At 43.6% G+C, this 26,628-nt stretch overlaps 1 protein-coding gene across 7 annotated transcripts in view; it reads right to left on the minus strand.

Annotated features, from left to right (window-relative positions):
* ABCC5 (ATP binding cassette subfamily C member 5) overlaps window positions 1–26,628 on the minus strand; it is an 88,705-nt gene that overhangs the window by 39,141 nt on the left and 22,936 nt on the right. For 2 of the 7 annotated variants that reach the window (XM_032875474.1, XM_032875475.1), the window contains exons 3-12: window positions 18,862–19,019; window positions 18,513–18,668; window positions 17,690–17,837; window positions 12,604–12,837; window positions 12,279–12,452; window positions 11,495–11,642; window positions 7,964–8,112; window positions 7,210–7,317; window positions 3,260–3,613; window positions 518–589 (exon numbers count right to left, since the gene is read on the minus strand). In XM_032875474.1, coding sequence (XP_032731365.1) covers window positions 518–589; window positions 3,260–3,613; window positions 7,210–7,317; window positions 7,964–8,112; window positions 11,495–11,642; window positions 12,279–12,452; window positions 12,604–12,837; window positions 17,690–17,837; window positions 18,513–18,668; window positions 18,862–19,019 — 1,701 coding nt within the window. Of the gene's footprint in view, window positions 1–517; window positions 590–3,259; window positions 3,614–7,209; window positions 7,318–7,963; window positions 8,113–11,494; window positions 11,643–12,278; window positions 12,453–12,603; window positions 12,838–13,274; window positions 13,433–13,543; window positions 13,933–14,119; window positions 15,294–17,689; window positions 17,838–18,512; window positions 18,669–18,861; window positions 19,020–26,628 lie in introns of those variants that run through there. The other 5 variants (XM_032875476.1, XM_032875477.1, XM_032875481.1 and 2 more) reach the window with 5 other exon arrangements.

A 26,628-nucleotide genomic window follows, 5' to 3' on the forward strand; every position in this document is an offset into this window, starting at 1 on the left:
GTGCTATGCTTGTGTGTCTGGAAGGCACAGCTCCCCAGCTAGGCCATCAGCTCCCAAGGGCATAATTCTTTCAATGGTCAGGTTGTAAACGGAGTGGGGCTTTGCTTCTAGATCAAATCCTGACAGCAATCTCTCTGACAGGGAGGCTGGTAATGCTGGCGGGCCTGGCTTCCTCACTCTATTGGCAGAGTGTTACCTCTTATCTCTGACATTTCCCAACACACTGTCTGGCATATAGACGGAACTCTATAAATACTTGCTGAATAAAAGAAGGCAGCTGAAAGAGACGGCTCCAGCTAGGTATCAGTCACTCCTCAGGCATCCACTGACCCCACTTCCAGATACGATGCTGATAAGGGGCAGGAACAAGGGGATGGGGGCAGGACACAGACCAAGGGTTCACTTTGCTTCTACAGCTCCTGACTCTTCGGGAAGTCAGTTCATTCTTCCCAGGACTCTTGTGCGGCACATTCCAGAGAAAAAAGCAGAAAAGGCCAAGGACAAAACAAAATATTACCTGGCCTAAAATGGCTGAAATCAAAGAGGTTTTTCCACTTCCCACACTGCCGCAGATTCCAACCAGTTTACCCTGGACAAAGCACACAGAGAAAGGAAGGTCATGAAAGGGCCACAGACCACTATCTCTGGGAACTGCTGACTTCTTCGAGGAAAAACACGATGACAGTCCATCAATAGGGGAAGGATCATCCTGGCGAGTTGCTTACCTGTCTCCTCCCTGTCAGCCAACTACTTCAGAGGGCTTCTGCAGGGCACACGGGGGAGGGAACAAATGTGGAAGCCTTTCAAACACTTAAGCCACACGCAGGAAGGTATCCCACATCACTTTTAGAAAAGCCCAGCCTCTTTCTTACTTTTTTGGCTACCCATGTTTTGTGATTATTAATTTTTGTTGTTTTTGGAAACGAGGGAAGGACTCTCGAAAATTATTTTGTTGGTTTTCATTTCATTTTATATGATGTTTTCCTCTACAGTCTATAAATTATTTTCAATAAAAACTATGTGCACTGTTGTTTCCATTTTTCTACAAAACATTCCCAAGAATCTGAAGACTACTGAAACCATCAATCCCACTTAAAAGCAGGGGGGAAAAAGGCTGTGATTAACTGAGTATCTCCAGGCAAAATAATGAGTTCTCAACAGGTGGTGGTCAAAGTTTTCAAGAACGGGCAAGTGATTTCAAAAGGGCCATTTGCTTAGCAACCAGTCCCACAGCAAAGGAAGGGAGAGTGGTGTGCAGGAGAGCGTGGATCCTGGGGGCAGCCAGGTCTGGAGTGGAACCCCAGCTCCACTAACACCTGTCAACCATGCGCTCGTAATCTGGTCACTTCCACACTTTCTCTCTCACTGGGCTTTGAGCAACTTGAGGGAAGGAGTGATCTTTATAGAACCAAGTACAGTATCTTGGACTAAGTACGTTGGACAAAGTTTCTGACATGGCCCTGGAGTCTGAAAGATTACAGCCTGATGGTAATGAGGAGACCAAGTCAAAGGTTGGATCTCTGCTCACGTCAGTAAGGTTTACACAGGGAAAGCTCTGTTCTCAGGACTCCATGGGACTAACAGAGATACCAACAATGAAGTGCCCCGGGCGAACATTAACTTCCCTTCCCCTCCCTGAAGCGGGTGGCTGGAAGAATGAGGACCCCCCTCCGAACAGCTAAAGGTCTATATTGTGGCTGTGGGCTCTGAAGGGCAGAAGGAGGATCGGACAGAAAGCAGAGAGTACATTTCAAGCTGAATGAGGAATAATGCTCTAACAGGGCTGATGAGAAATGTAATAGAGCTGCCTCAATGATCAAGAACATCATTATTAAATAAGAAGACCGTGGTTAAGAGTTAACTGAAGTCAAAAATGGATGTGCGGGGTGGCCAGTGATGACCTACACTAGTGGTTTCAGGTGCTGTCACGAGGCACCCTCTCCTGCTCTTGTCGACAGCTTTTAAGAGCAGGAGCTTTTTGTTCTCTCTTCCGTCTGGCTCTGGATCCAGAGGATACAGAAGTCAGATCACATCATTCTCCAAACCCTCGCACGGCTTCTCCTCCCACTCAGAGTAACGGCAAAGTCATGGCAGGAGGCTCTGGTATCCCAACCTTCTCTCGGCCCCCAGCATCTGCCCTCCTCTCCTGTGCTCACTGCTGGGGAACAGGCCCGCTGCAGACTCGGGGCCTCTGCTTCTGTTCCCTCTGCCTGGAATGTTCTTCCTCCAGATACCCACACGGCTCCCACCCTCATGTCCTTCCGGCCTTTGCTCAAATACCACTTTTTAAATGACGCCCTCCCTCAGGCAGCCTATTGAAATCGCAATCGCACCTGCTCCAGGCCCCAGTACTGTCTCATCCTCAGGGCCCTTATCACCATCTGACAGACCAGCATTGTACTGGTTTACTATCTGTCCTTGCCCACTGAAACAGAAGCTCCAGGAGCAGAGGTTTTTGTCCGTTTGCTTTCCTGCGGCTACAGCTCCAGGCCCACAACAGTGCCTGGCAAGCCTGCCCTCAGAAATCCGCCCATGAGCTAACAGATACATACATCTCAGCCCCTCTGAATGGTGCAGCTGGTTCCCAGTCACAGACTGTGTCTGCAAAGCCCTGAACCAGAGTCTCTTCCAGCCACTCTGCACAGGAGCCCCTCGGAGAAACTCCAGTCCTCTGCTACCCAGGCTGTGACGTCACACATCCTAACGACCCTACATTTATGTGAAAGATCAACAATCACAGAATCAGTTTGTTGTACACCTGAAACTAACGTAACATTGGCTACTAATTATGCTGCAATAAAAGCAGGTAAGGAAGTAGGTAAATACAGGAGATTTGTCAATAACAGCAGCCCTGAGAGTTCTTACACGGACCAGGGTCTAGGCTCTGCACAGCCTACTGGTAACGAGAGGCTCGCCCAGAGTCATAATAACCAGAAATAATTATTACAGCTCACATACAATTAGAATCTATTCAGGGACAAGTCTTGGGAGAATCCACTTGAATGCTTCATTTCCTTGCTTATAAAATGAGCATCTCGTGAGATGAGTTGGTAGGAAGTTCTACTGTTAGATGCCTAACTACTCCTTTGCGGAGCTGGAGCTGGCCACATCTGCTCCTTAGTCACACACCAACTAACCCAGGCCCAGCCTGCGGGTACCCTGGTGCAAGGAAGGTGGCTGTCTGCTCTTGCGGGAAGGGAGGCCTGCGGATACCCAGAGACAGACGGGGTGCAGGTGGGGACAGGAGACACCAGCTTACCTCCTCGATTTCCAGGTCGATGCTGTACAATGTCCTCTGCAGGCGGAGGCTTCCCAGGTGGATGTGCTTGCCCTCATCCTCCTCGGGACTGGGCTGCTCACTGTCCAGGAGGAGGTGGCCTTTCTGCTCTGCCAGCACGGCCTGCTGCTCGGCACGCTGCAGCTGTCTCCCCTTCTCTTTCTTGCCCCTGGCAGCCCTCTTGTCTTTTTTCGTTTTGGGGGTCAGCTTGGGTGAGTTCTGGATACTGGAGTGGGAGGAGTCCCATGCCAAGGTGGCATTTTTCACCTCTATCTTGATGTGAGGGCTGGCTGGCTTTTTCTCTACCATGTGAACCTCTTCCATCAGAAACAAACTCTGATAGGAGTTGTGAGAGAGGTGCAAAGATGAGACACTGGACCAAGACCAGGGGGACAAGCCTAGGGCGCACACTCACGTGGCAAAACACATCAGGCTATACAGTGGAAGGAAGCTGAAGGGCAAAAGTTAGCTCATTAGTGTAGCCCAGCCTCAGGCCCAGTGAGAGGTCATGGGGGTGTGGGGACACCCTCAGGAGGGACAGGGGCCTTTTCAGTGGCCCAGCGCTCTACACTGCCAATCACATCCTAACCTACCTTTCCCTGTCTACTACTAATCGAGGGTGCTCAAAGTGCATTTAACTAACCCGCAGGCAGCCCCTCATTCTCACCCATGACTTGCTGAAGAACAGGGGGTCAAATGCAAGCAGAAAAACCAAAGGGCATGCTGCTCTCCTAGACGGACCCTCATGGCTCTGTTTCCCTTCCAGAACACTCCCGTGGAGCCTCAAAGCCTGTGCACTTCCCTCACCAACCACATACCACAAGTGCGTGGGGACAGGTGATCCGAGATGGTGACCACGCCTAACTTGCTTGGGTTCATCGCTGGCAAGCTCTCATGACTTCAAAGTTCTGCCTTGAAACTTGTGAGGATTCAAACAACCAAAGGAACAGACTTGGGGGGAAGTGAAGGGAACCTCTCTCAGAAATATCCTTGGGAAGACAACTAGACTTTCCTCCCACTCATTCCCAGAGTCCCTCTGAGTTATGTTAGGGATGAAAAGTGGAATGATTGAAAAGCTAAGTGTTTCTGAAATGAAATCTGAAACACTGACTATAGTAAACCTTATTGTAGGTGCCCATGATCTTGAACCCACTTCTGACAGTTCCTTAAACTGCAGATCTTCACAGAATGCTATCCCAGGTGGATTCTCATATGGTAAAAATAATAATAATAATGAGTAATAATAATAATTTAAAAATCTTTAACATTTGAAAGACTTTAGATAAAAGGTGCCTTTCAGGGTCAGGACTCTGCTTATTGACTGAGAACCCCCAACTATTTTAAAGTTTGCAAGGTGTTATTAAATGAAACATATAATCTCCCTCCCCTAGAGCAAGTCTTTTGTCTTAGATCCTAAACTCCAAGCTTTGACTGCCACATCTCCTACCCATTCCTAATTTCCAATCTTCCTAGAAGTCTCATGGTTCTAAATACCCTTGATAACCTTTACTCTTCATCAGCCTTAGGTTTAATTTTCCAAAAACAGCTACCGATTTCATTTATTCAGTGACTTATGGAAAGACTGAGCTAAGAATAACATGCCAAATATTTTCACCACTTTCACAGAGTAAAACCATACGCTAACCAAATTCCCACCACTTCTCTTCTTTAAGGAGTTATTAAAGGGATCTTTCAGGCCTCATAGACTATTAAAAAAATAAGCCAGTGCTCCAGTTTGCACAGCTCCTTCTCCCCATATCCTTCCCATGGGCTCCCTGCAGCCTGTCCTCCTCCTGAGCCATGCGGAGGCACCCAATGGGCTTATAACACTTGAAGTTACATCTACTTGGATTGGCACCTGCCAGGACAACAGAATCTTTGAGGTACATAAACCATAAACCTCAACTTTACCATAGGACACCAACTATCAAAACAGAACTCTCATGCACGGGGCACTTGGGTGGCTCAGTGGGTTAAGCGTCTGCCTTCGGCTCGGGTCATGATCCCAGAGTCCTGGGATCGAGCCCCGTGTTGTGCTCCCCGCTCAGTGGGGAGACTGCTTCTCCCTCTCCCTCTCCCTGCGCTTCTGCCTGCTTGTATGTGCGCGCTCTCTCTCTGTCAAATAAATAAATAAATAAATAAATAAATATATATATATATATATATATTTGCCGGGGGGTGGGGACCCTCATTCACCCAGAATGTGTCTGTTGAGGAGAAGAGAGGACAGAAGGTTGCCGGATAAAATACAGGACATCTCGTTAGATTTTAATTCTATATAAACAATGAATAATTTGGTAGTACAGGTATATCCCATGCAGTTATTAACTAACTGGGGGTCCTGTCTTTTTATTTGCTCAAGCTGGCAACCCTATATTGATAACAATCTTAGAAATGTCACAAGGTGGCTTCTTACTGCCTTTCCACCTGTTATCATCTTCCCAGCAGGTAGAGAAGGAGGGGGAGGGGGAAGGAGGAGGGAGACGAGGGGCAGGAGGAGCCTGCCAAGAAGACAGAAAAGAACTGAAGCCTCAAGGGGCATGTAATACAGCTGTGGGTGATTTTGCTTCTATTATTAACCCTGAAGTTCTCTGGATAGAGGAAGGAGCTGTGGTGTGAAATCCACCTGGGAATGCAAGTCCTCACCAGTAAACGGAAGAGAAGAAAGCCCTCAAGAAACGCAGGGTGAACAAACCTATACTATCAATTCTTACTGTTTCATCCCAAATGCTACCAAATCCATTCTAACAAGGACAGGGGGACAATCTTATGGTCAAAACACAGGCTTTCTTCCATGACTAGGTATTGTAGACTCAGCAAAATAAAGCTCTGATTACAATTAGACCATTTCTTTTCTATGGCTCTGGCTCTTCGCCTTCTAGCAGCAAGTTGGGAGGGAGGGAAGGCACAGAGCTGGGGATGCATTCTTGAGGACTGGCTTTCTTGCCCAAACAAAATTCACCCTCTTAACTGTAAACAAGCAGAATCCAAATAAATCCTGGAAAGCTCTTCTCCATTCTTCATATTCTCCATGAGTCTCAATTGCTTTCTCCCCTCCCAACATCTAAGGTGATGATATGAACGCCTATGAGCCTCAAGCCTTCAAAGCAACCAGCATCGCTTCTGCCTTGTTCTCCCTAGCCAAGACGGCTTGGCAGGAGTGCACGAGCTACTTACTCCCTGCAGGAGCGTTGTCAAGGAATTCCAGCCCACACAGGTGCTGCTTCTTTTTAAAAAGTATTAACCACTTTCAAATATCTCTCCCCTCACCCTCCCAAATCTATCAACCTCTTGTCTCACCTATTTGTATGATTCTGAAGGCATAAAGAACACAGTCGAAGTATGATCAACTAACCACCTCCAGAAAAAAACCTGGTCTTTCCTTAGCTGCACTTTCCAACATGATGTCACTGTATGACTATTCCCACGTCACTGCATTCCCTGCCTTGTGAGTGGCGACTACAGGGTAGGAAAGAGAAAGCACGGAAAAGGGCATAGCATGTTGACCAATCAAAAGGACGACAGCATTTTGGTAGAGGTCGACGGTAGACCGAGGGGAGGAAAAGCTGACAGTCCCCCCTACGGTTCTGATCTTCCAGGTCTGAGTCACTGAAAGGCCCAGGAAGTTTTAGGACATATACCCAAATCAGGCCCAGGAAGAAGGGCCTCGCTTAGAAGGGGAACAAAATCCTGGGGGCCCAGAACTAGATGGGCTGTTGACAAAATGTAAAATTTCACAATCACTTGAAAAGGTAACTAGCTCCATCCATTAATTCACTCCTGTCTACTGCCCCCTTTCTTACCAACTGGACAAAAGACCAGATGTGGACAAAAACCAAGTATGGCACCCTGGTGGCCCATTGGGATAAAGGCAGCAGTTAGCTCTGCCAGGGAAGGCTCCTGACATGAAGGAGGGGAAGGGAGGCACTTACCTTAAATCTGTCAACAGCAACTGATGCTTCCGAGAGGGATTTTACAGAGAATGGTGTTACTTTCAAAGCAAAAGTCATCGAATTGAAGACAGTCACCACTGTGAAAGCCTGAAAATAGGAAAAGGAAAGACACTGAGCTTGATTAGAGACTGCAACAAAAATAAAAAGACATCGATTTCCTTTCAGATGTAAGGAAGGCAGCAACCTATCAAGTTGGTAGGAGTCACAAATGCTTTTTTTAAGATTCATTTATTTATTGGAGAGTGAGAGCGAGCATGTGCATGTGAGTGGGGGAGAGGGGCAGAAAAGGAAGGAGAGGGAAAATCCCAAGGAGGCTCCTGCTGGGTGTGGAGCGCAACCTAGGGTTTGATCTCATGATCCTGAGATCATGACCTGAGCCAAAATCAAGAATTGGACGCTTAACTAACTGAGCCACCCAGGCACCCTACGTATGCCTTTTTTTTTTTTTTAAAGGAAGAGCTTTTATAAGACCTTCAATTAAAATTCTCAGTAAATCTGAACCAAAGGATGATTTGTCTTTTCAGAATTAAATCCAAAGTTGTGTTGATTTAAAATAATCCATGTTATTTGTGCTTAGGGCTAAATCCCCATTCTTCTCCTTCTCCGCTTAATCACATGAAAGAAAAAATATCTTCTGGTTACTGGGGACTCCTCCAAATCCAAAAAGAAGAGGACCAGAGCAGTTCTACATGTAGTATTTCTAAAATCTTCCCAAGCCCTGACGTTCACTGACCTGTGCTGCTGTGAGATCAAAGCCAAGGGTCATGTGAACAGAGAAGGTCACCACACTGGCAATCACCATCACAATGGGAGCCACACCAACGGTGATGCTCTGAAAGTACCCAGCTTTTTCCAAGATCCGACGCTCCTCCTCTCGGATTTCTAAAAATAAAAAGCAAGCCAACTGCTGAAATGCAAGCCAATTTTAAAGCAAGTCAAAAGAAACCATGGGATATTGGTCTTCTGTCACCAAAGAAGACTTGGTAGATCTTCAGCCATATAGGTTTTGTTGTTGTTTTTTTTCTATGTTTTTATTACTTATTTTTTAAGTTAACTTTTTAAAAAAATATTGTATTTATTTATTTTCAGCATAATAGTATTCCCTGTTTTTGTACCACACCCAGTGCTCCATGCAATCCGTGCCCTCTCTAATACCCACCACCTGGTTCCCCCAACTTCCCACCCCCCCCACCTCTTCAAACCCTTCAGATTGTTTTTCAGAGTCCATAGTCTCTCATTGTTCACCTCCCCTTCCAATTTCCCCCAAATGCCTTCTCCCAACCCCCCATGTCCTCCATGCTATTTGTTGTGCTCCACAAATAAGTGAAACCATATGATAATTGACTCTCTCTGCTTGACTTATTTCACTCAGCATAATCTCTTCCAGTCCCGTCCATGTTGATACAAAAGTTGGGTATTCATCCTTTCTGATGGAGGCATAATACTCCATAGTGTATATGGACCACATCTTCCTTATCCATTCATCCGTTGAAAGGCATCTTGGTTCTTTCCACAGTTTGGCGACCATGGCCATTGCTGCTATAAACATTGGGGTACAGATGGCCTTCTTTTCACTACATCTGTATCTTTGGGGTAAATACCCAGTAATGCAATTGCATGGTCATAGGGAAGCTCTATTTTTAATTTCTTGAGGAATCTCCACACTGTTCTCCAAAGTGGCTGCACCAACTTGCATTCCCACCAACAGTGTAAGAGGGTTCCCCTTTCTCCACATCCCCTCCAACACATGTTGTTTCCTGTCTTGCTAATTTTGGCCATTCTAACTGGTGTAAGGTGATATCTCAATGTGGTTTTAATCTCAATCTCCCTGATGGCTAGTGATGAACATTTTTTCATGTGTCTGATAGCCATTTGTATGTCTTCATTGGAGAAGTGTCTGTTCATATCTTCTGCCCATTTTTTGATATGATTATCTGTTTTGTGTGTGTTGAGTTTGAGGAGTTCTTTATAGATCCTGGATATCAACCTTTTGTCTGTACTGTCATTTGCAAATATCTTCTCCCATTCCGTGTGTTGCCTCTTTGCTTTCTTGACTGTTTCCTTTGCTGTGCAGAAGCTTTTGATTTTGAGCCACATAAGTTTTAAAACAACTCTTTTAACACCCATGATGCAAAACCCAGGTCAGCTTGACTATCAGTTATTACTGTTAATGCTGGTACATAAGCCTGAGGTTTGAAATGGAATCAAGTCACCGAATGAATCTAACAGAAACCAGTCCCCACATATCAGTGCAATGAACACCTTTTGCTTTCGCCTGATTTTTCTTGCAAACATCTTACATCTAGAAGGAATGGACAGGGTAATTGTATCTGCAAATGGCTCTTTTGTTTGCCTGTCTGGTTGTTGTTTATTTCCAGTAAACAACAGAAAAGACTACAACCATGGTAACGGAGAATTTAAAGAACTCAGATTTACTACAGCGCCCACCGTATGTCAGTGCTGGGTAGAGGCTTTCACACCAAAGGCAGTGAGGATGATTGACAGAAGGTGAGTGAAATATAATTTTTGTAGGCAGAAAGATTTTTCTTAAGTATTTGCAAAATGGAGACCCTTATTAACACAGCAATCCTAGAGAACTAAAGACCATGGAGTAGGAAGTAGGACAATAAAGTGGCAAGTTTTGTGTGTGTGTGTGTGTGTGGTTAAAGTTTTAAACACAAAAGTGATTCTTCTGAGAAACTCTGTACTGACCTTAAAGGTATTACCACTGCTCAAGACACTGGGAACTATCTTCAGAGCTAGCTCAGAAGTCCTATTTTAAAAAAATATAACCCATTGCTTTCACATTGACCATATGCCTTGCCTAAGTCCATATGAGAAAGAACACTCTTGTCAAACCAATATACACCAAAGTCAGGGGCTAAAGGATGAGTAGACTCTCATTATTCAAATTATGAAACCACAGAATGAGAGAGGCAGAAAGGACCATCAGCAGTCACTCTGCCTACAACATGCCTGGAGGCTACCCAGTTCGCAACCATTGGTTCCACTCCACTGACAATGACCTCACTACTCAACAAAGGACCACTGACTGATAAATCAAGTTTTACGAACTGGACACAACATTCCTGAAGATTTCATCGATAAATCAAACAGTTAAAAAAAAAAAAACAGTTTCATAGATCTGAACACTGGATTTCTACCCAACCTAAAACTGCATTAACTTTTTTTTTTTTTTTAATTTTATTTATTTGACAGAGAGAGATCACAAGTAGGCAGAGAAGCAGGCAGAGAGAGAGGAAGGGAAGCAGGCTCCCTGCTGAGCGGAGAGCCCAACTTGGGGCTCGATCCCAGGACCCCAGGATCACGACCTGAGCCGAAGGCAGAGGCTTTAACCCACTGAGCCACCCGGGCGCCCCAAACTGCGTTAACTTTTAACTTTTATAACTGCCACATATTCAGGTTAGCTCACTATGAGGTGATGGTCAATGGACAGCCCTCATCTCTTATACTTAAGTAAGTTTCAATGGATGACTTTTTCCAACTCTAAAGCGCCTTTAAATACACCCTTCTTAAATGCCACCTTTTTAAAGCCCATCATTCCAACTTCTGTTGAGACTTTTTGAACATCCAGTCTAATGCTAATTATTCCTCCAAGCATTGTGGCATTCCCATATTAGACATGTTTATGTCTGCACTGAATTGACTGATCAGGATAAGCAGGAGAGGGCCCGGATGGGGCCTTGAGACTCAATGTAAGTCAATTATTTGAAAAGATAAAACTAAAACAACAAACCCAAAACCCCGGTGACTGAGAAGCTGTACTAGGCCCGGACTCCAGCTGTCCTGACCCCCAGCGAGGCCCTTCTCCCCCTCCCCCAGGATCTCACACCTCACACGTCTCATGCCTGTGATGCGCCTGCACCTGGGGTGGGAGAGAAGCGTGGAGCTCTCAGAAGCCACTTGGTGTTGTTTTCTGTGATGTCTTCATAGCCAGGCCATAAAACTATGGGCAGGATAACAGTATAGATGGGATGGTGGGGGGGGCTGCTTTGAAATTGAATGAATTGCTTATAACTAGCTAAGTTACCGTGGAGGGAAAAAAACACAATTTTCCGGTCCTTATTTCCTCCCATGTGAGATGAGATTATGAGTTCAAGTCTCTAAGATTCCTTTCAATATAAAGACTGCAAGATATTATAAGAAGCTATTATGATCCTATGACATTAGGGTTCCTAGCAACTAATGTGCTCAGGAAGCAAAGACCTTCTACAACATGCACATATGAAAGTTGTAAACTCACTTTGAACACTCTGAGAAAATGCTTTGACCCAGGCATACATTTTAATAAATTTAATGTAAGTGAGGACTTCATTCATCTTCTGGACACGTTCATCTGTTGTGGTCACACATTTTCTCCTGAAATATGCAGTGATCCGTGATACAAACATCTGAAAGGAAAAGCGACATCATGCCAAGTCAGGGCTTATTCAAACTTAACAACAGTCTAGTCTTTCTGGGAAACAAAGCTGCTTAAGATTATGATAAATAAAATGAGCACCATGTAGTTGCACTGCCTTTTAATAAAATTGGTCTATTAAATCGTAATAAAATATTATCTAATTCTTATCTCTTTGCAAGGAAGTTAAACAAACTTCCTTACAAACAAACTTTGTTCTCATAGCAATTACGGTTACTGAGTGTTACCAAAGAAAAGCAGAAAAGCCAAATCGGTTAGCATCAAATTGAGACAAAAAGACTCAGACTCTCTCGTGTTCCTAAGGGCAGAGTTCACCTGCTGGCCTCCTCCTTCACTCAGACAGACTCTCTTTTTTAAATCTCATTAAGAGTCATGGGCTTTATTCATAGGACACCCTACTTCCTCTCCAGACAAAATTCTGCCTCTAGGGACTGAACACTGTTTAGCTCTTTCAAGACTTTTCCAAACCAGGTACCTGCTCTAGGGAAATTTCCAGTCAGAGATGTGACACCTCAACAGTGCCTATTACATGAAACCTAGTGGAGTGGTTTAAGCAGAAGCTCATTTAAGGAGAAGCTGCTACAATACGGCAAGGAGGCTTACTCACCATTGCTGGATAAAAGAGGATAAAAACAGCTGATCCTAGGAAGCCTGTTGGTCCTAGAATAATTACGTTATAAACCATGCCTAAAATGGCAATAATGGGTCCTCCAGCCAACAAGCTGCCAACGGCAGCTGCTTCAAACATCCTCTGCCCGTCGTTGGAGCACAGGTTGATGAGCTATGAGACAGAGAGAGCAGTGAGAGGACCCTGCAAGGACGCCGGCCTTGTCTCAGGAGGAAGATGGAAGGACAAAGCAGAGATCCAACATTAGGAACGAGCTCAAGCTGGGAGCTTTCTCCCTGCCCTGAAGCAAACACCCCTTACTCACCTCACCCACAGACTTCTCTTTAATGTTCTTTAGCTTAAGGATCTTCTTAAATGCCATGGTTAGGATGGCCCCCCGCAAGCGGACACCAGTTCGGTAATTCAACGCCCAAGTCAGCGCGAGAGACCAAGAGCGCACGACTTCCGTCAGGAGGAGGCCCAGGACTAACAGCAAGCTGTACTTGAGGTTAGAATCTGTGACCTGGGTGTATTCCAAGAGGTGTTTCACCACGAAGGCCTACAGGGAGAAACACATGCCGCTGTCAACATCTCCACGGCACCCACACACCACGCCACAGCTTTATGTTAAGTTAGAAAGAGGAAGCAGCTCCACTGCACAGTGCTACACGCATAAGCAGAGGAAGACCTTGAATGACCAAATAGGACTGACTACCCGCCTGCAGATAGTTACTCAAGGCATTTCGCAGGTGGTAGGCCTCATCTGGATTTTTTTCTTCCTTAAGTACACCACCAAAACCGTTACTCTTTCTAATGTAACATAAACCTGTCCATGAGCTGAAATTAATTCTAAACACATGGTCATTAAAAAGGATATATTTTGACCTGACTCCAGTATCTCCACACATTGATACATGTCTTTAAAGGAAATTAAGACCTTTTTTTTTTTTTTGGATCGTTTCAAACGTGCTTATTTGATAAAAAGGAACAGTGTACCTACAGTTGGACTGGGGAAGAGTGAGAAGTGCATTTGCAAAACATTCCTGAAAATAAACATCGGCAGTTTAATAGTACAGAAGAGAGCAAACAAAGCAGACTATCCAAAATCCAGAAACCCTCCCGTGGGCCCTCCCCACCCCCCACTCCCTCCCAAAAACAAAAACATGTTACCTCAGGTAGCATATGTCTAACACCACCTGCAGTGAGGGAAGGCAGCCAGCCCCCAAGAACCACCGAGTGCCACCTCCAGCTCTGAGGTCCTGCAACGCCGGAGCACACACTCACACAAGGCACATTCAGCAACAGGATTAAATACCAGGAAGTGGGAGGTAATGTACTTTTATTGAAAATGAAAAAATAAAATAAAAGTACCATCTTCAAAGAGCATCTCACAGACACTGTACAACAGAAGGAGCATTGCGGTAACATACATGGGAACATACAGAGTCGAGTTTTTACAAGGCTAGCCATCTAACAGGTCATCGGGCCTCCGACTGTTGTGTTCGCTACACACGGCGGAAATACAGAATAGAACCCACAGCTGTTTCCAGAGTCCGGAGAAGTACATCAAGCTGACAGCACTTAATCGATTAAGGCTCCTGAAGCTGCAGGGAGTCTGCAATGGAGTAGATTCTCCAGGAATAAGACCTTGCTGCTAAGGAAAGAGAATTAAAAAAAAACAAAACTAAAAACTGCCCCCCCCACAAGGAACTCGGCTTAAAAATCCCTGGGTGCTACTGGTTCGGCAGGCTGTGATGGAGGACTTCTGCTCAGGACAGAATACAAAAATCTAGGCCTCAAGGAAAAACGGGGCGACATCCTTCAGAGTCTTTTTTTTTTTCCCCAAGTCCTTGCAGCTAAAATTGATCTTGCCGAAAATGAAAGAAAACAAACCGCGACAAAAGAAAGCCAAACCGATCCCCCACCCTGAAGGAAGAAAAAAAAAAAAAAGAAAGAACGAGAAACCCATCCACCCAGCTACCCCGGATCCTTATAGCACAGGGTACTTGTAGGTGGAAGCCAGCTCTGAACAACAGACAAAATGGAGGCCAGACACAATTGTCCTGAGGCAGCTAATGCTGAATTCTAGAACCCAGATGTTCTCTGGGTTAACTGGCATTTCTCATTTTTCCTGAAAGGAAGTTAATACCAGATGTCCGCTAGATCCTAAGAGATCCCCACCAGTGAGATTTCTGTCAAGCGTCAGTAAGTAACCTGATCAAATAAATAGGAGATTTCAGATCCCGAGAACTATTGTATTCCACCTCTCCCCTCCCTCAGATTTTTTAGGTTTATATCCATTGTTTGGGTCACCACTGCATACAGCTGGGTTGTTGGTTTACTAGCAAGAAGATTGGCTTCTTTTCCAGTATGCAATCCAAAATGTGGAACTGAGTCACTGAGTGGCAGGGTCAAAACCCCATTTTTCCTCACGTGAAGCAACTCAGTAAGATGGCAGTGCCGTAAAGCATTTTCTCACACACCTCGGCACCGATGGAACAGTCTCCAGAGGAAGGCGTGAAAGGACAGCAGGTTGTAGTTTGGGGCTCCTTCCTTCCCATACCTTTACAGTGCCATTTTTCAGCACTGGTTAATAGCATTTAGTACCTCCCGGAGGTGGGGTGCCGGGGGGAAGGTAAAAGACATAATGAAGCTTACATTATGTAAAACTTTTGGAGGAGGGGGAAAAGAGGAAAGAGCAGATTAAAGAATTTCCAACACATAGGGTTCTTAAAAAAACAATTACATTTTAAACCATTTTTGTATGTATGGGATAAAGAAAAAAAGGTTTTCATGAAAAAAATCCAACCAAAATTTAGTTTTTAAAAAGTTACAAACTTATCATTTAAACGTAAACAAACTGGGAGAAAAAACTTGAGAGATTGTCAGCATAGCTGTCTGGCTGTGGAAAGCATTCCCAGTGAATAAACATTACCTTACCTGAACTCTTGGCGAGAGATTCTGCCCAGCTTGACTCTCTCATTCTGACCGCAGAATACAGCCATCCTGAAAATTCTAAAGAACAGCTTCTGTCACTGGTTCCACTACAGAGAGACTCCCCCCAAATCCAGATCCTGACAGCATCAAGCAAGCTGCAGCTGGGGGAGAGGTTGGGAGGGTAGGAAACTTACCTCTCTAGAGGCTATTCACTGCCCTTTCCCCCAAAAGGCCCTTGAACAGAGTTAGCATTCACCAAGATATAGCACCACAGGAGGTAGCCTTCTCCTGCAGATCTACAGGGTGGATGCTAAATCCTTACACGAGAATCATAGGTCAAGCCTGGTCGTTTTAAATTGTTCAAATCCAGGAAGGCCACACAGCATCTCTGTATCTTTAGCAAGTCTGGCCACTCATCTTAGGTCAGGACCATACCCTTATCCTTTTTGGTACTCCATTAACACTACTGTGACCTCTGGGCACTCTGCATCACTGAAACTTTGGATCGTCCTGATGTACAGATGTCCGGCCAGTTCAAAAATACACACGAACTTGGTCATTTTGTATATTCTGCATATGGCTACCAAGGTTCAGCGATGCCTGAGGGGAGGAAAGAAATATCCCCATATTTAGGAAGTTGGTTCTTATACAGATTTCCGTAAGAATAGACTAAGCCAGTTTGAAAGTTGTGCCATATTAGAAAATGTGCAAAAATCTAAAATGGGTGTTCCTTGAAAGGATTTAAATCCACACAGAACAGAAGGTATGCTCATTGCTAGCACTAATCTCAAAACCAGACTGACTCTTCAATTTCCAATTAAAAAAGAAATTTATTTGAATTGGTACTCCAAAAAAAGAAGTTTGCTTTGCTTACAGTTTTAAATCTTTTCATCATTGAGAGAGACGATGGAGGGGACCACTGCTTTTTCAATTGTTCTAGGATGGGATCTCATGAAATAACAGAGGCCTTAAGTTGCTCTTCCCCAAGAGGGCAGAGAGAAGGAAAAGCATGCTGCTGTTTTCCTCTTAAAGGAAGTCTCTCAGTATTCCCTGGCATCTAGAAGAGTTTACTAGGGCTAGCATTCCAGTATGCTGTACCTTAAGAGAGAGATGGAGAATATGCAGATGCTTAAGGGAGTGACTTAGGCCCCCAAACTGAACATGCATAGGTAGTTTTTTGTCCCAAATAAAAAATTAAAATCTCAACAACCTATGGTATACCCCCCCTTTTTTTGTGGGTTTTTTTGGTTTTTCTTTTCCTTTTTTTTTTTGGCATGGGGGGAGCCAATGAATTTCTTGCACTGGCCAAATGGAATGAAGAAACCCTATATACCTTGTTCCCCAGCTCAAAGAATGCTACGGAAGATCCAGAGCAGCCATCAGCCCTGTAGTGAAACAATGACAGAAGCTCTTCTTGGGGGAAGCTGGTCCTATGAAAATGTTTGCCATTTTGGTCAGGAACATAATATTCACTTACATGGTCTCTCTTAAAACTTATACAAAAGTGTGTTAGTTGGTCAATTCATATAGAAACCTAATACCAGAAAAGTAGTGTTCTCTGCTTCAGAAAAGAGATCAGAACTTTTAAAAAGGCATCAAACATTTAAACAAACAAACAAACAAACAACAACAAAAATAAAACAGGAAAACTGCAAATTAGTTTTACCTAATCACCATGCATCTTAGGCATATACTTACCAAGACCATGAACCTCCAGCTTACCCACACATGGAAAATGCACAGTATAAGTAGTACTACTGCTCCAATGCCTCAAGGCAAATATGCAGAGAATAGATTTAATCAAAGTCTCAAGTGTCAGGCAGCACAGCAGGTGTAAGAAACAGGTGTCCAGGAAACAGTGTGAACATCACTCTCTTACCTACTCTGCTTCAGTACACACTAGGAAAAAACCACGGCTGCCACCCCGACACCTGCCACACCGTTTACACTACAAACCAAAACTTAAAAATAGACTCCAGGTTGGACTCTAAAAAAAGCCTCAACACTCCTCGGGTTTCTTCAGGCTCCTTGGCCACAGAACCACGGACCACGTGACAACTCCGCCTCCGGGCGCACGTCACCAGCTCGAGCCCAGCCACTGCGCCATACCATACTGCTCTCACCCACTCACGGCACCGCGAGACACCTCTCCCCAGACCAACACTGTCATTCCACATCAACACACAGCAAAGAAGCACCATCCTGCGCAGAGCCGGAATCATTCACTGTCACCCACCCCAAGAAAGCAAGCCGGTTTCCAACTCTTCTCTGGCAACATGGCCCCTCGTCGTTCCAGCTGCTGACAAGCCACCATTCACTCCAAAATCAACTGTTCCCTTTCACCAGGCCTAGAGGCATCTCTAAGGCTGCTAACTAGCCCACAGGTGAGCACTACCCCTGCAACAGAACAAGCGTGTTAGAGCTGGCCGTGGCCGGGCCCCTGGAGACTGTCAGAAAGGATGGTTAGAACTTACTGGTCCACTGAAGCCAGCCAGCTGCGTGATCATCAGGCACACGATGGAGAGGATGAGCCTGGTGCGGCAGAAGATCCACACAACCCTTCGGAGGGAAGCAGCGTCTGGCCCAACTTCATTCAGCTCTTCTTGCCACAGTCTCTCTAGTCTTAACAAGGGCACATGTCATCTGTTACACGTCTGCCCAGGTGAACAGACACCCTAGATTCCCTCCTGCCATTGCTTTCTGTTTCCAGGCTTTGACACCACTCGCATGAGCCTCTTCTTTGAGCTATGTATGTGGACCTCGCCTTCCGGGGGGAAAATACCCTTTCTGGGCAACTACATGTTTACTCTACATAGGGAGCCTCTCCAGATATGGAAAATGATGAGAACCGAAGTCCTTCCTTCCACCCAAAAAAATTATCCCTGAATAGAATTCATTTCTGACTAAGAACTTCCTTTCTCAAGGGCCCCCAACACTTTCTGAAGGATCCTGTGGTCAAATGTAAAGTTGCAAACTAGATTTTAGTCATGATAATCAGCTACCACAAAAATGTATTCTGTCACAAGGCAGCAACATAATTTCCCTGTAGACTCAGGAAGAGAAGCGGGGCTGAGAGAGAGAGAGAAAGCCCGTGGTTAAAACAGGATTAAAGGTGAAATAGGAGATAAAGCAGAAGAGCAAAGAGAAAGTCATTCCCAGGCTACCCTCCCTCCATAGGACAGCTCAGATCCTAAAAGAACACAGAGCTGAGGGCATCACACTGCCGGAATCCCCCCTCCTAGCTCAGGCCCTATGCACCCAATATATGGGAGACGAGGGTGGACCAGAGAAGCCTACCTTCTGCAGTTCACATCAGAAGACTCGTACTTGGACAAAGACCACACATCTTCCATTGAGAGCTCCCCCTTCCTGTGGGCCATGCGGGCCAGAGGAGAAAGCCAAGAAAAAGTCATGCAGGAGAAGAGCCCAGCATTGTCCACTGGGTGCTGGTGTCTGAGGAGAGAAAACCCAAAGCACAAAATTGTCAATGCACAGAGAGGGGCTAGCTGGCATTTATGATACACTGTTTCATAAACCGAGCTCCTGACTAAAAACGGGTCTTCCCAAATGATCTAATCTTAGCCCAAATTTTCAAAAATGCTTCTGGTGCTTCACAGACAAGCCATTAGCCGGCAGAGCCGCTTACTTGGAAGTGGTCCGGATGGGCTTCAGAGCACTTAAGCTATGATGGTACTTTCCCTTGGGATGTTCCTCATCCAGGATTCTGAGCTGAGAATGCATGGAGGCATCCAGGGAAAGGCCCTCAGCTCGGGCTGCTGTTTCCAAGGCATCTTGGCATTCCAACTGTTTCAAAAGAGAAAGAGAGAAGAGGCGAAAGCACAGTTAATGAACATCAGAAAAACAGAGGGGAAAATCAACCTGACGGAACAGCTCAAACTGCAAACCAGATTCCTCTTACCTGAGAAATCCCAAGGGTCAGGGTTAAACACAAACTTGTACGGTAAGAACTTGCTTAAGTGACATTCAATCAGTTACTTAAAACTTCTAAACTCTTGAGCACTTTTAGGTTCAGAAAAATTGAACAAAAAGCACACAGAGTTCCCATATACCTTCTCATCTCTCCATCTCTTCCCCATCTGTTTCCCTCATTAGCGACATCTTGCATGAGGGTGGGACATTTGTTACAACTGACGAACCAGTATCGATATGTTACTATTGACTAAAATCCACAGTTTACATTACATAAAATACACAGCTCACTCTTTGTGTTGTACCTTCTAAGACATATGTCTCTATCACCAAAATGTCTTCTCTTACATTTCCCAATGTGGACTGAGTGTCAATCATTTCACTACTAACTGCAAATCCTCCTGCCCATTTTCTATGATGAAAACTTCACAATAACCCCCAATTATCAGCTCTATCACACAGAAAAGCCAGTATGTGCATGTCTCCCCCCTTCTCTCCCTTATCAGCAGCAGGGAGAGCACAACAGGGGCTCTCACCCTGGCTGCACGGCTGGAAGAGCTCCAGTACCCAGATGTCTGCAGCACAAAGCACAAGGTCTCACGTGCTGAAATACAGAGTTAACCATACTTAGCATTAAGCTTATAAATACCAGTTAATCACATTAACAAAAAGGTTTGTCACTCAAAGTCTAAATGAGGCAGAAGAGGGTGAGCCAAGAATCTGAACACCTCTAACCCTATTTACTTTAAAAGTAACTCGGGGCGCCTGGGTGGCTCAGTGGGTTAAAGCCTCTGCCTTCAGCTCAGGTCATGATCTCAGGGTCCTGGGATCGAGCCCCGCATCGGGCTCTCTGCTCAGCAGGGAGCCTGCTTCCTCCTCTCTCTCTCTGCCTGCCTCTCTGTCTACTTGTGATTTCTGTCAAATAAATAAATAAAATCTTAAAAAAAAAAAAAGTAACTCAAAGTGTACCCCTTCCTGTTGCTGAAACAGAGGCATGTTTTTCTTCAGATAAGGATAATAAGTATATCCTTTTCTCACATTATCACAAAGATTTCCAGCAATGACTGTGAAATAGCAAGAAAGAATAGATCCCCAAATCAAGAAAAAGTTTAAGTGGTGCGGCACCGACCACACTGTGTCTTACGCAAGGCAGAGTCTGTTTTTAGGCACCACCTCATTCCCACACAGAACAGAGGCCATTCAGATATTAGCGGAAATGAATTCGTGCATGGAGGTACCTGGATGTCTAGGCGGCTTCTCTCTTCAAATGCAATAGCTTTAGTTCACAACACAGTTATGCATCTTCAGATAAGATAAGGTACAGCTAAGTATCAGGAAAGTACACAGCCTGGGCAACTGGGAAACACATTTTTGTTCTTTTGAGAAAGACAAGGTAGAGCAGTTTCAAGAGAGTAAGAACACAACATGACAAATAAGTCAATACCAAGAATTAACTCTTACATAAAGTCCTTAGGTACAAGGTAGACACTTATTTTGTGGTTAGGGATTGTGGTACCTAATAATGAACTAAAGGCTACTGAGAGTCAAGTACGCAACAAAGGTAGGGTTTTTTGGTTTTTGTTTTGGTTTGGTTTTTGAACCTATAAGCTGCCTATAATCACTAGGAGAAAAAAACCATTGAGTTAAAAAAGGAGAAAGATACACTAAAAATACAAACATACCTACTATAAGGAAGTAGAAACTGGGAATACGTACAGAGTAGGTACGGAATATTGTAAGGACCACCCTTACTTGAATATCCAAAGCTTCAGAAGAAGGCAAAAATTAAAATAATATTACTTCAAGTACACATTGGCTATCTGCCAAAATGGACTATATGCTGGGCCTTAAAGCAAACCTCAACAAATTTCAAAAGACTGACATCATGGGGCATATGTACACTGACCACTTTGGAAGTCAAGTCAAATTTAGTAACAAAGATAGCAAGAAAATCTCCAAATATTTAGAAATTATGCAGGGGTCCCTGGGTGGCTCAGTCAGTTGGGTGGTCGGCTCTTGATTTCTGCTCAGGTCATGATCTCAGGGTCCTGAGATCAAGCCTTGTGTCAGGCTCCAAGCTCAGCAGGGAGTGGGCATGAGGATTCTCTCTCTCCCTTCCCTTTGCCCCTTCCCCCTGCTCAATCTCTCAAATGAATAAATAAATCTTTTTAAAAAATTATACAACATACTTATAAATAACATAAATTAAAGAAGATGTCAAATGGAAATTAGCAAACATTCTGAACTAAATGGTAAGAAATTATAGCACACCAAAGTTTGTAGGATACGACTAAAGCAGAACACAGAGATTGTGAACTCTTCAAAATCATGTATTAAAAAAGAAGAAAAAGTGGGCGCCTGGGTGGCTCAGTGGGTTGAAGCCTCTGCCTTCAGCTCAAGTCATGGTCTCAGGGTCCTGGGATCGAGCCCCGCATCGGGCTCTCTGCTTCGCAGGGAGCCTGCTTCCTCCTCTCTCTCTCTCTGCCTGCCTCTCTGCCTACTTGTGATCTCTGTCTGTCAAATGGATGGATAAAGTCTTTAAAAAAAAAAAAAGAAGAAAAAGTGAAAAAAATCAATGCTCTAAGCTAGGGGTTGGCAAAATTTTCTGTAAAGGACCAGACAGTAAATATTTTAGGCTTTGTGGGCCATGAGGCAAAATTGAGGATAATTACGTAAGTACTTATATTACAAAATAAAACAAATTTCCACAAAATGTTTATTAACAAAGTTCAAAATATAGTAATAATTGAGTACATTTTTTGGTAATACAGATCTACTAATGAGAAGAATGGAGGAATAACATTTCACTTAATGGGGTTTAAAGTAGTTTTCCCTTGAATTAAAATTGATCAAAATCTTCATCTCTTAATGGCTGATTCGTAATGAGCTCTTATAATTTCATCTTTGAAAATGTTTTTTCATACAGACACATACAGCTAAGTACTGAAAATCAACCCATGAATACATGATTTTAGTTGAGCATATTTATCTTTTGGAAGGCATGAGAATTCCATTAGACTTTTCTCTTGACGTTTGCTTTTATTATGTTATTACATCAGATTAATCACGTCTAATTGAAAGCTAGGTAGAAGCTTCTAAAAGACACAATTAAACGGAATTGTTTATTGTGGTAAAATACATATTAAAGCTGCCATCTTGACCACTTTTAAGTGTACAACTCAGGGGCATTAATTATATTCACAATGTTGGACAACCATCGTCACTATGTCTAACAGAAATGGATCTTGAAATAATGGGAATTTCCTTTGTCTTTCATTCAGGGTCTGAACACCCTGCTGGAACTGTAACTTAAACTTGGAAAATATATCCACTACAGATCTGTATGGGAATAGAGATCTCATTTCTTATTTTAACTTTGAAAGCATGAGAAGTATATAAAGCAGCTGGACATTACTTATGATTCAAACATTAGTTGTCACTGAAATTACTTTATCGAAGTATCATTTTACATTCCCATCACAATGTATGAGAGATCCAGTTTCCCCACATGCTCACCATCACCTGGTATTACCATTATTTTTTTATTTAAGCCACTCAATTAGGTGTGGTCCAGTACCCCATCTTGATTTTGATTTGCACTACCCTAATGGTTAATAATAAAACATCTTTTCCTGTGCTTATTGCCACCTACACTTGTTTTTTGATGAAGTATCTGTTTTTTGCTCATTGTCTAAGTGGATTGTTTTCTTAGTGTTTAGAGAATTTTTTATCTACTATGGACTCAACTCTTTTGTCAGATGATTTGCATATATTTTCTCTCTTAATAGGGCCATTTACAGAGCACAAGTTTTAAATTTTGATCAAGCTTAATTGTTGATTTTTTGTTTGTTTTATGGATTGTTCTTTTTAATGTTATATCTACGAACTCTTCATGTAACCCCAGGTCATGAAAATTTTTCTATGTTTTTTTCTAAAAGTTTTATAGTATTTACATTTAGATTGATCTTTCACCTTGAGTTAATTATTGCATAAAGTGTAAGATTTAGATCAAGACTCTTTTTTTTTTTTTTGGCCTATAAATGCCGAATTGTTTCAGCACCATTTGTTGAAGACTACTATCTCTTCATTAAATTGCTTTTGCACCTATGTAAAAATCAGTCGACCCTACTTGTATGGGTTGATGTCTGGACTCTATGCCATTGACCTATTTGTCTATCCCTCCACTGATACCACTAACTTGATTACTGTAGCTATACATGAAGTCTTGAAATAGGGTAGTGTGACATCTCTAACTTTATTCTTCCTTCTCAAAATTGGTTTAGCTATCCTAGTTCTTTTGCCTTTCTAAGAGAACCAAGTTCAAGAGTTAGAGTTTTATAAAATCTTTTGACATTGCAGCATCAGAAAAGGAAAACTTAGCATGCCATCTCTTAACATTCTCACACAAGAATGGCACAGTAACATTAGGAGGAAATGAAAATCTTCATATCTTCTTTTATGCATTCTTTGAAGAAATGACTTACTGAGCAGCTACATGCAAGACTGTTCCAGATGGAAATAAGAATATGCCCATTTCTATGTGTATAGTACACTAATTTTTCTTCATCTCTAAAATGCCAGCTTACAGTTTTCAGCAAAACCCATGAACAGAAAAGCGAATGGACTTAACAACAAAATCCTCTTATTGCATGAATTCTGTTCCTTTGACTATATACAGCGATGTCATGTTCCATAACCTCCTGGGTCATAAGTAACTTCCTCTGTTGGAGAATGCCAAATTCAGACGCTCTTTAAAAAGACTCAGATGATGAGGTGCCTGGGTGGCTCAGTTGGTTAAGTGTCCGACTCTTGGTTTCAGCTCAGGTCATGATCTCAGGGTTGTGAGGTCGAACCCCACATCAGGTCCGCACAGAGCGTGGCGCCTGCTCAAGATTCTCTTCCTCTGCCCCTCTCCACTCCCTCCCTTCCCCCACCAAATAATAAAAATAAAAATAAAAAGACTCAGATGAGAGTTGGCAGGCAAGGTTTCATTACGTCAGCCATACCATGAGTATTAAACCAGCATTATCAAATGCCTTTAACAGAGACTGAGGGACTTGTACTGCTTTTAATTTTAGAACAAGGCACTCAGTATAATTTTATCCTGACAAAGATAAACCCCCATAAAAGTGGTTGAAATTGCACAATCCTCAAACTTTCACAAAATAATAAAACATGGAGTAGGAATCCCCACAGTATAGATACAAAGAAGTCTACATTATTGACCTAAGAGAATCAAAAGTCACCACTCTAGGGGTGCCTGGGTGGCTCAGCGGGTTAAGCCTCTGTCTTCGGCTCACATCATGATCTCAGGGTCCTGGGATTGAGCCCCACATCGGGCTCTTTCCTCAGCAGGGAGCCTGCTTCCCCCTCTCTCTCTGCCTGCCTCTCTGCCTACTTGTGATCTCTGTCTAATAAGCAAAATCTTAAAAAAAAAAAAAAAAGTTGCCACTCTAAGCGACCCACTTTCCAAGTCATAGCCCACTTTTCCTATACTGCTTCCTATACTGTCTACCCTGTTTTCATATCTTACTGCTTACGTGAGGACAAAAAAATATCTGACAGATGAGAGGATCTATGCACATCTGTACCTAGGTCCTTCAGAGATAGGTCTCTCAAAATAATAAGCAGCAAATGTTTTAGCTGTTGGCAGGAATTATTGAATGTTAAAATAACATTATCAAGAAATCAAAAGAAAATCCTCTTACTCCAATTAACTATTTTCTTTTTGGCCTTAAGGCATTAAGACCTCCCTAGATAGACTTTTCTCACTGTTGGAGGCCACTGTAAAGTATAGTGGTTTTAGATATGAATTTTAGAAGATAAACACGGTCCACCAACCTTCAGTGTATTACTTAGTCACCTAAAGCTCCATTTACTCCTTTATACAATGGTGCATGCACCCACCACATAGTGTTGAGAGAAACTAATGGGATAATGAAAATTGCTTAGCAAAGTATGGGCACAAAATAAACATTTTATACATATTCATTATATTACCAATTTATTCACCTGCTAAGTCTTATAGCCTATCTCAACTATTTCCTCTTTCCTTTAGCTCTTCCTGACCCTTTTATTTATTTTGGCAGTTGTTATTCTTCTTTCTTTTTACAAACCCTTGTGTCAAATGCTAACTATACATGTCAGCAAGGGAGGTGCTCTGCTGGGTCCAAACCCAGACTCAGAAGCAGCTTGTCTATGAACGGTTTAGCACGAGGTTCCCCAACAACGTGGGTGATGGGTGAGGGGGTGGGCCCCCTTTCTGGCCTTGCCCTGTTCCCCTGTGAAGGGCCAGTCTCCATGGACCAGTCCTAAAACCCAGTGGTTGGGGCGGCCCCTCCTGCAGGGACGGTGGGAAACCAGCTACCCCAGTGCAACCAAGGCTCAGTGGAGCCATTGATCCTTTCACCTGAGCCAGATTCTTACTTAGAGGCATTCAGTCATAATCTCCTGACTCTTTCAGGATCACAAAATCTATCTCCTCCCTCCTATGTCTTCCCTATACCTGTACCACTGCAATGGGTTGCTTCTGATAAGAGCTCCTGGAGTGCAGGCTGCAGTGAAGTAAGACCTTTCGCTTGCTTGTATCCCTGGCCTCTGACACAGTATAGAGCTTGGGACCTACTTTTCAAATGTCAATTAAGGGGCGACTCATGTCAGTAAAGCATCTAATTCGACTCAGGTCATGATCTCAGGGTTGTAAAGGCAAGGCCTGGGTGGGGCTCCCAGCTGAGTGTGGAGCCTGCTTATGATTGTCTCTCGCCCTCTGCCCCCCCAAACGTGCTCATACACAAGTGCACACATCCGCTCTCTCCCTCTCTCTCTCTAAAAAAAAAAAAGCCAATTAAAATATCTTCATGTTGGCTCACAGTCTGCATTATTATCATTGAATACCCTGTGATATACCACTGAGGCATCTTCTTAACTACTCTATTTCTGTTTAGATTCTCCACTTGCTTATTATTAACAGTATAATCAATAATTATAATTTATGTTTTTCTTTCCGGTTTACTTAGGACAAGTTCCTAAATAATGGGGGATTACAGGATTAAATAGTGTAGCTCCTAGCAATTAGTCATCTATCCAGTTTGTTCAATTAACCTTATTACAGAATATGTAGTCCAGGATTACTGCAAAAGAGAACTGTTGCTTTGCAAACTGGTTCTTGTACAGCAGGGCAAGGAGAGCCTGAAGAAAGAGGCAGACCACTCTAGACTGGGAGGCAGCAAGTTTAATAAGCAAAGGAATTTACATGAGGCTTACCTTAGGCAGCCACAAGACGAAGAGACCTCAGTGCCTGCCCACCAGACCCTAAGAGTTGATGCAGAGACCTTAACTGGGTTTAGCCACGTAAACCATCCAATGGTCTCAACACCACACTACTATCTCACAGCTGTGTCCTGGGAACAGCTTTTTGGAGTGGGGAAGGCAAGCAGAAGCTACGTTCCAAGGACAGCGGAGAAAGTCAGGAGCCTGTGATTGC

Source organism: Lontra canadensis, unplaced genomic scaffold, assembly GCF_010015895.1.
Source record: "Lontra canadensis isolate GAN:19392208 unplaced genomic scaffold, GSC_riverotter_1.0 scaffold56, whole genome shotgun sequence".
In the NCBI taxonomy this organism is placed as follows: Eukaryota; Metazoa; Chordata; class Mammalia; order Carnivora; family Mustelidae; genus Lontra; species Lontra canadensis.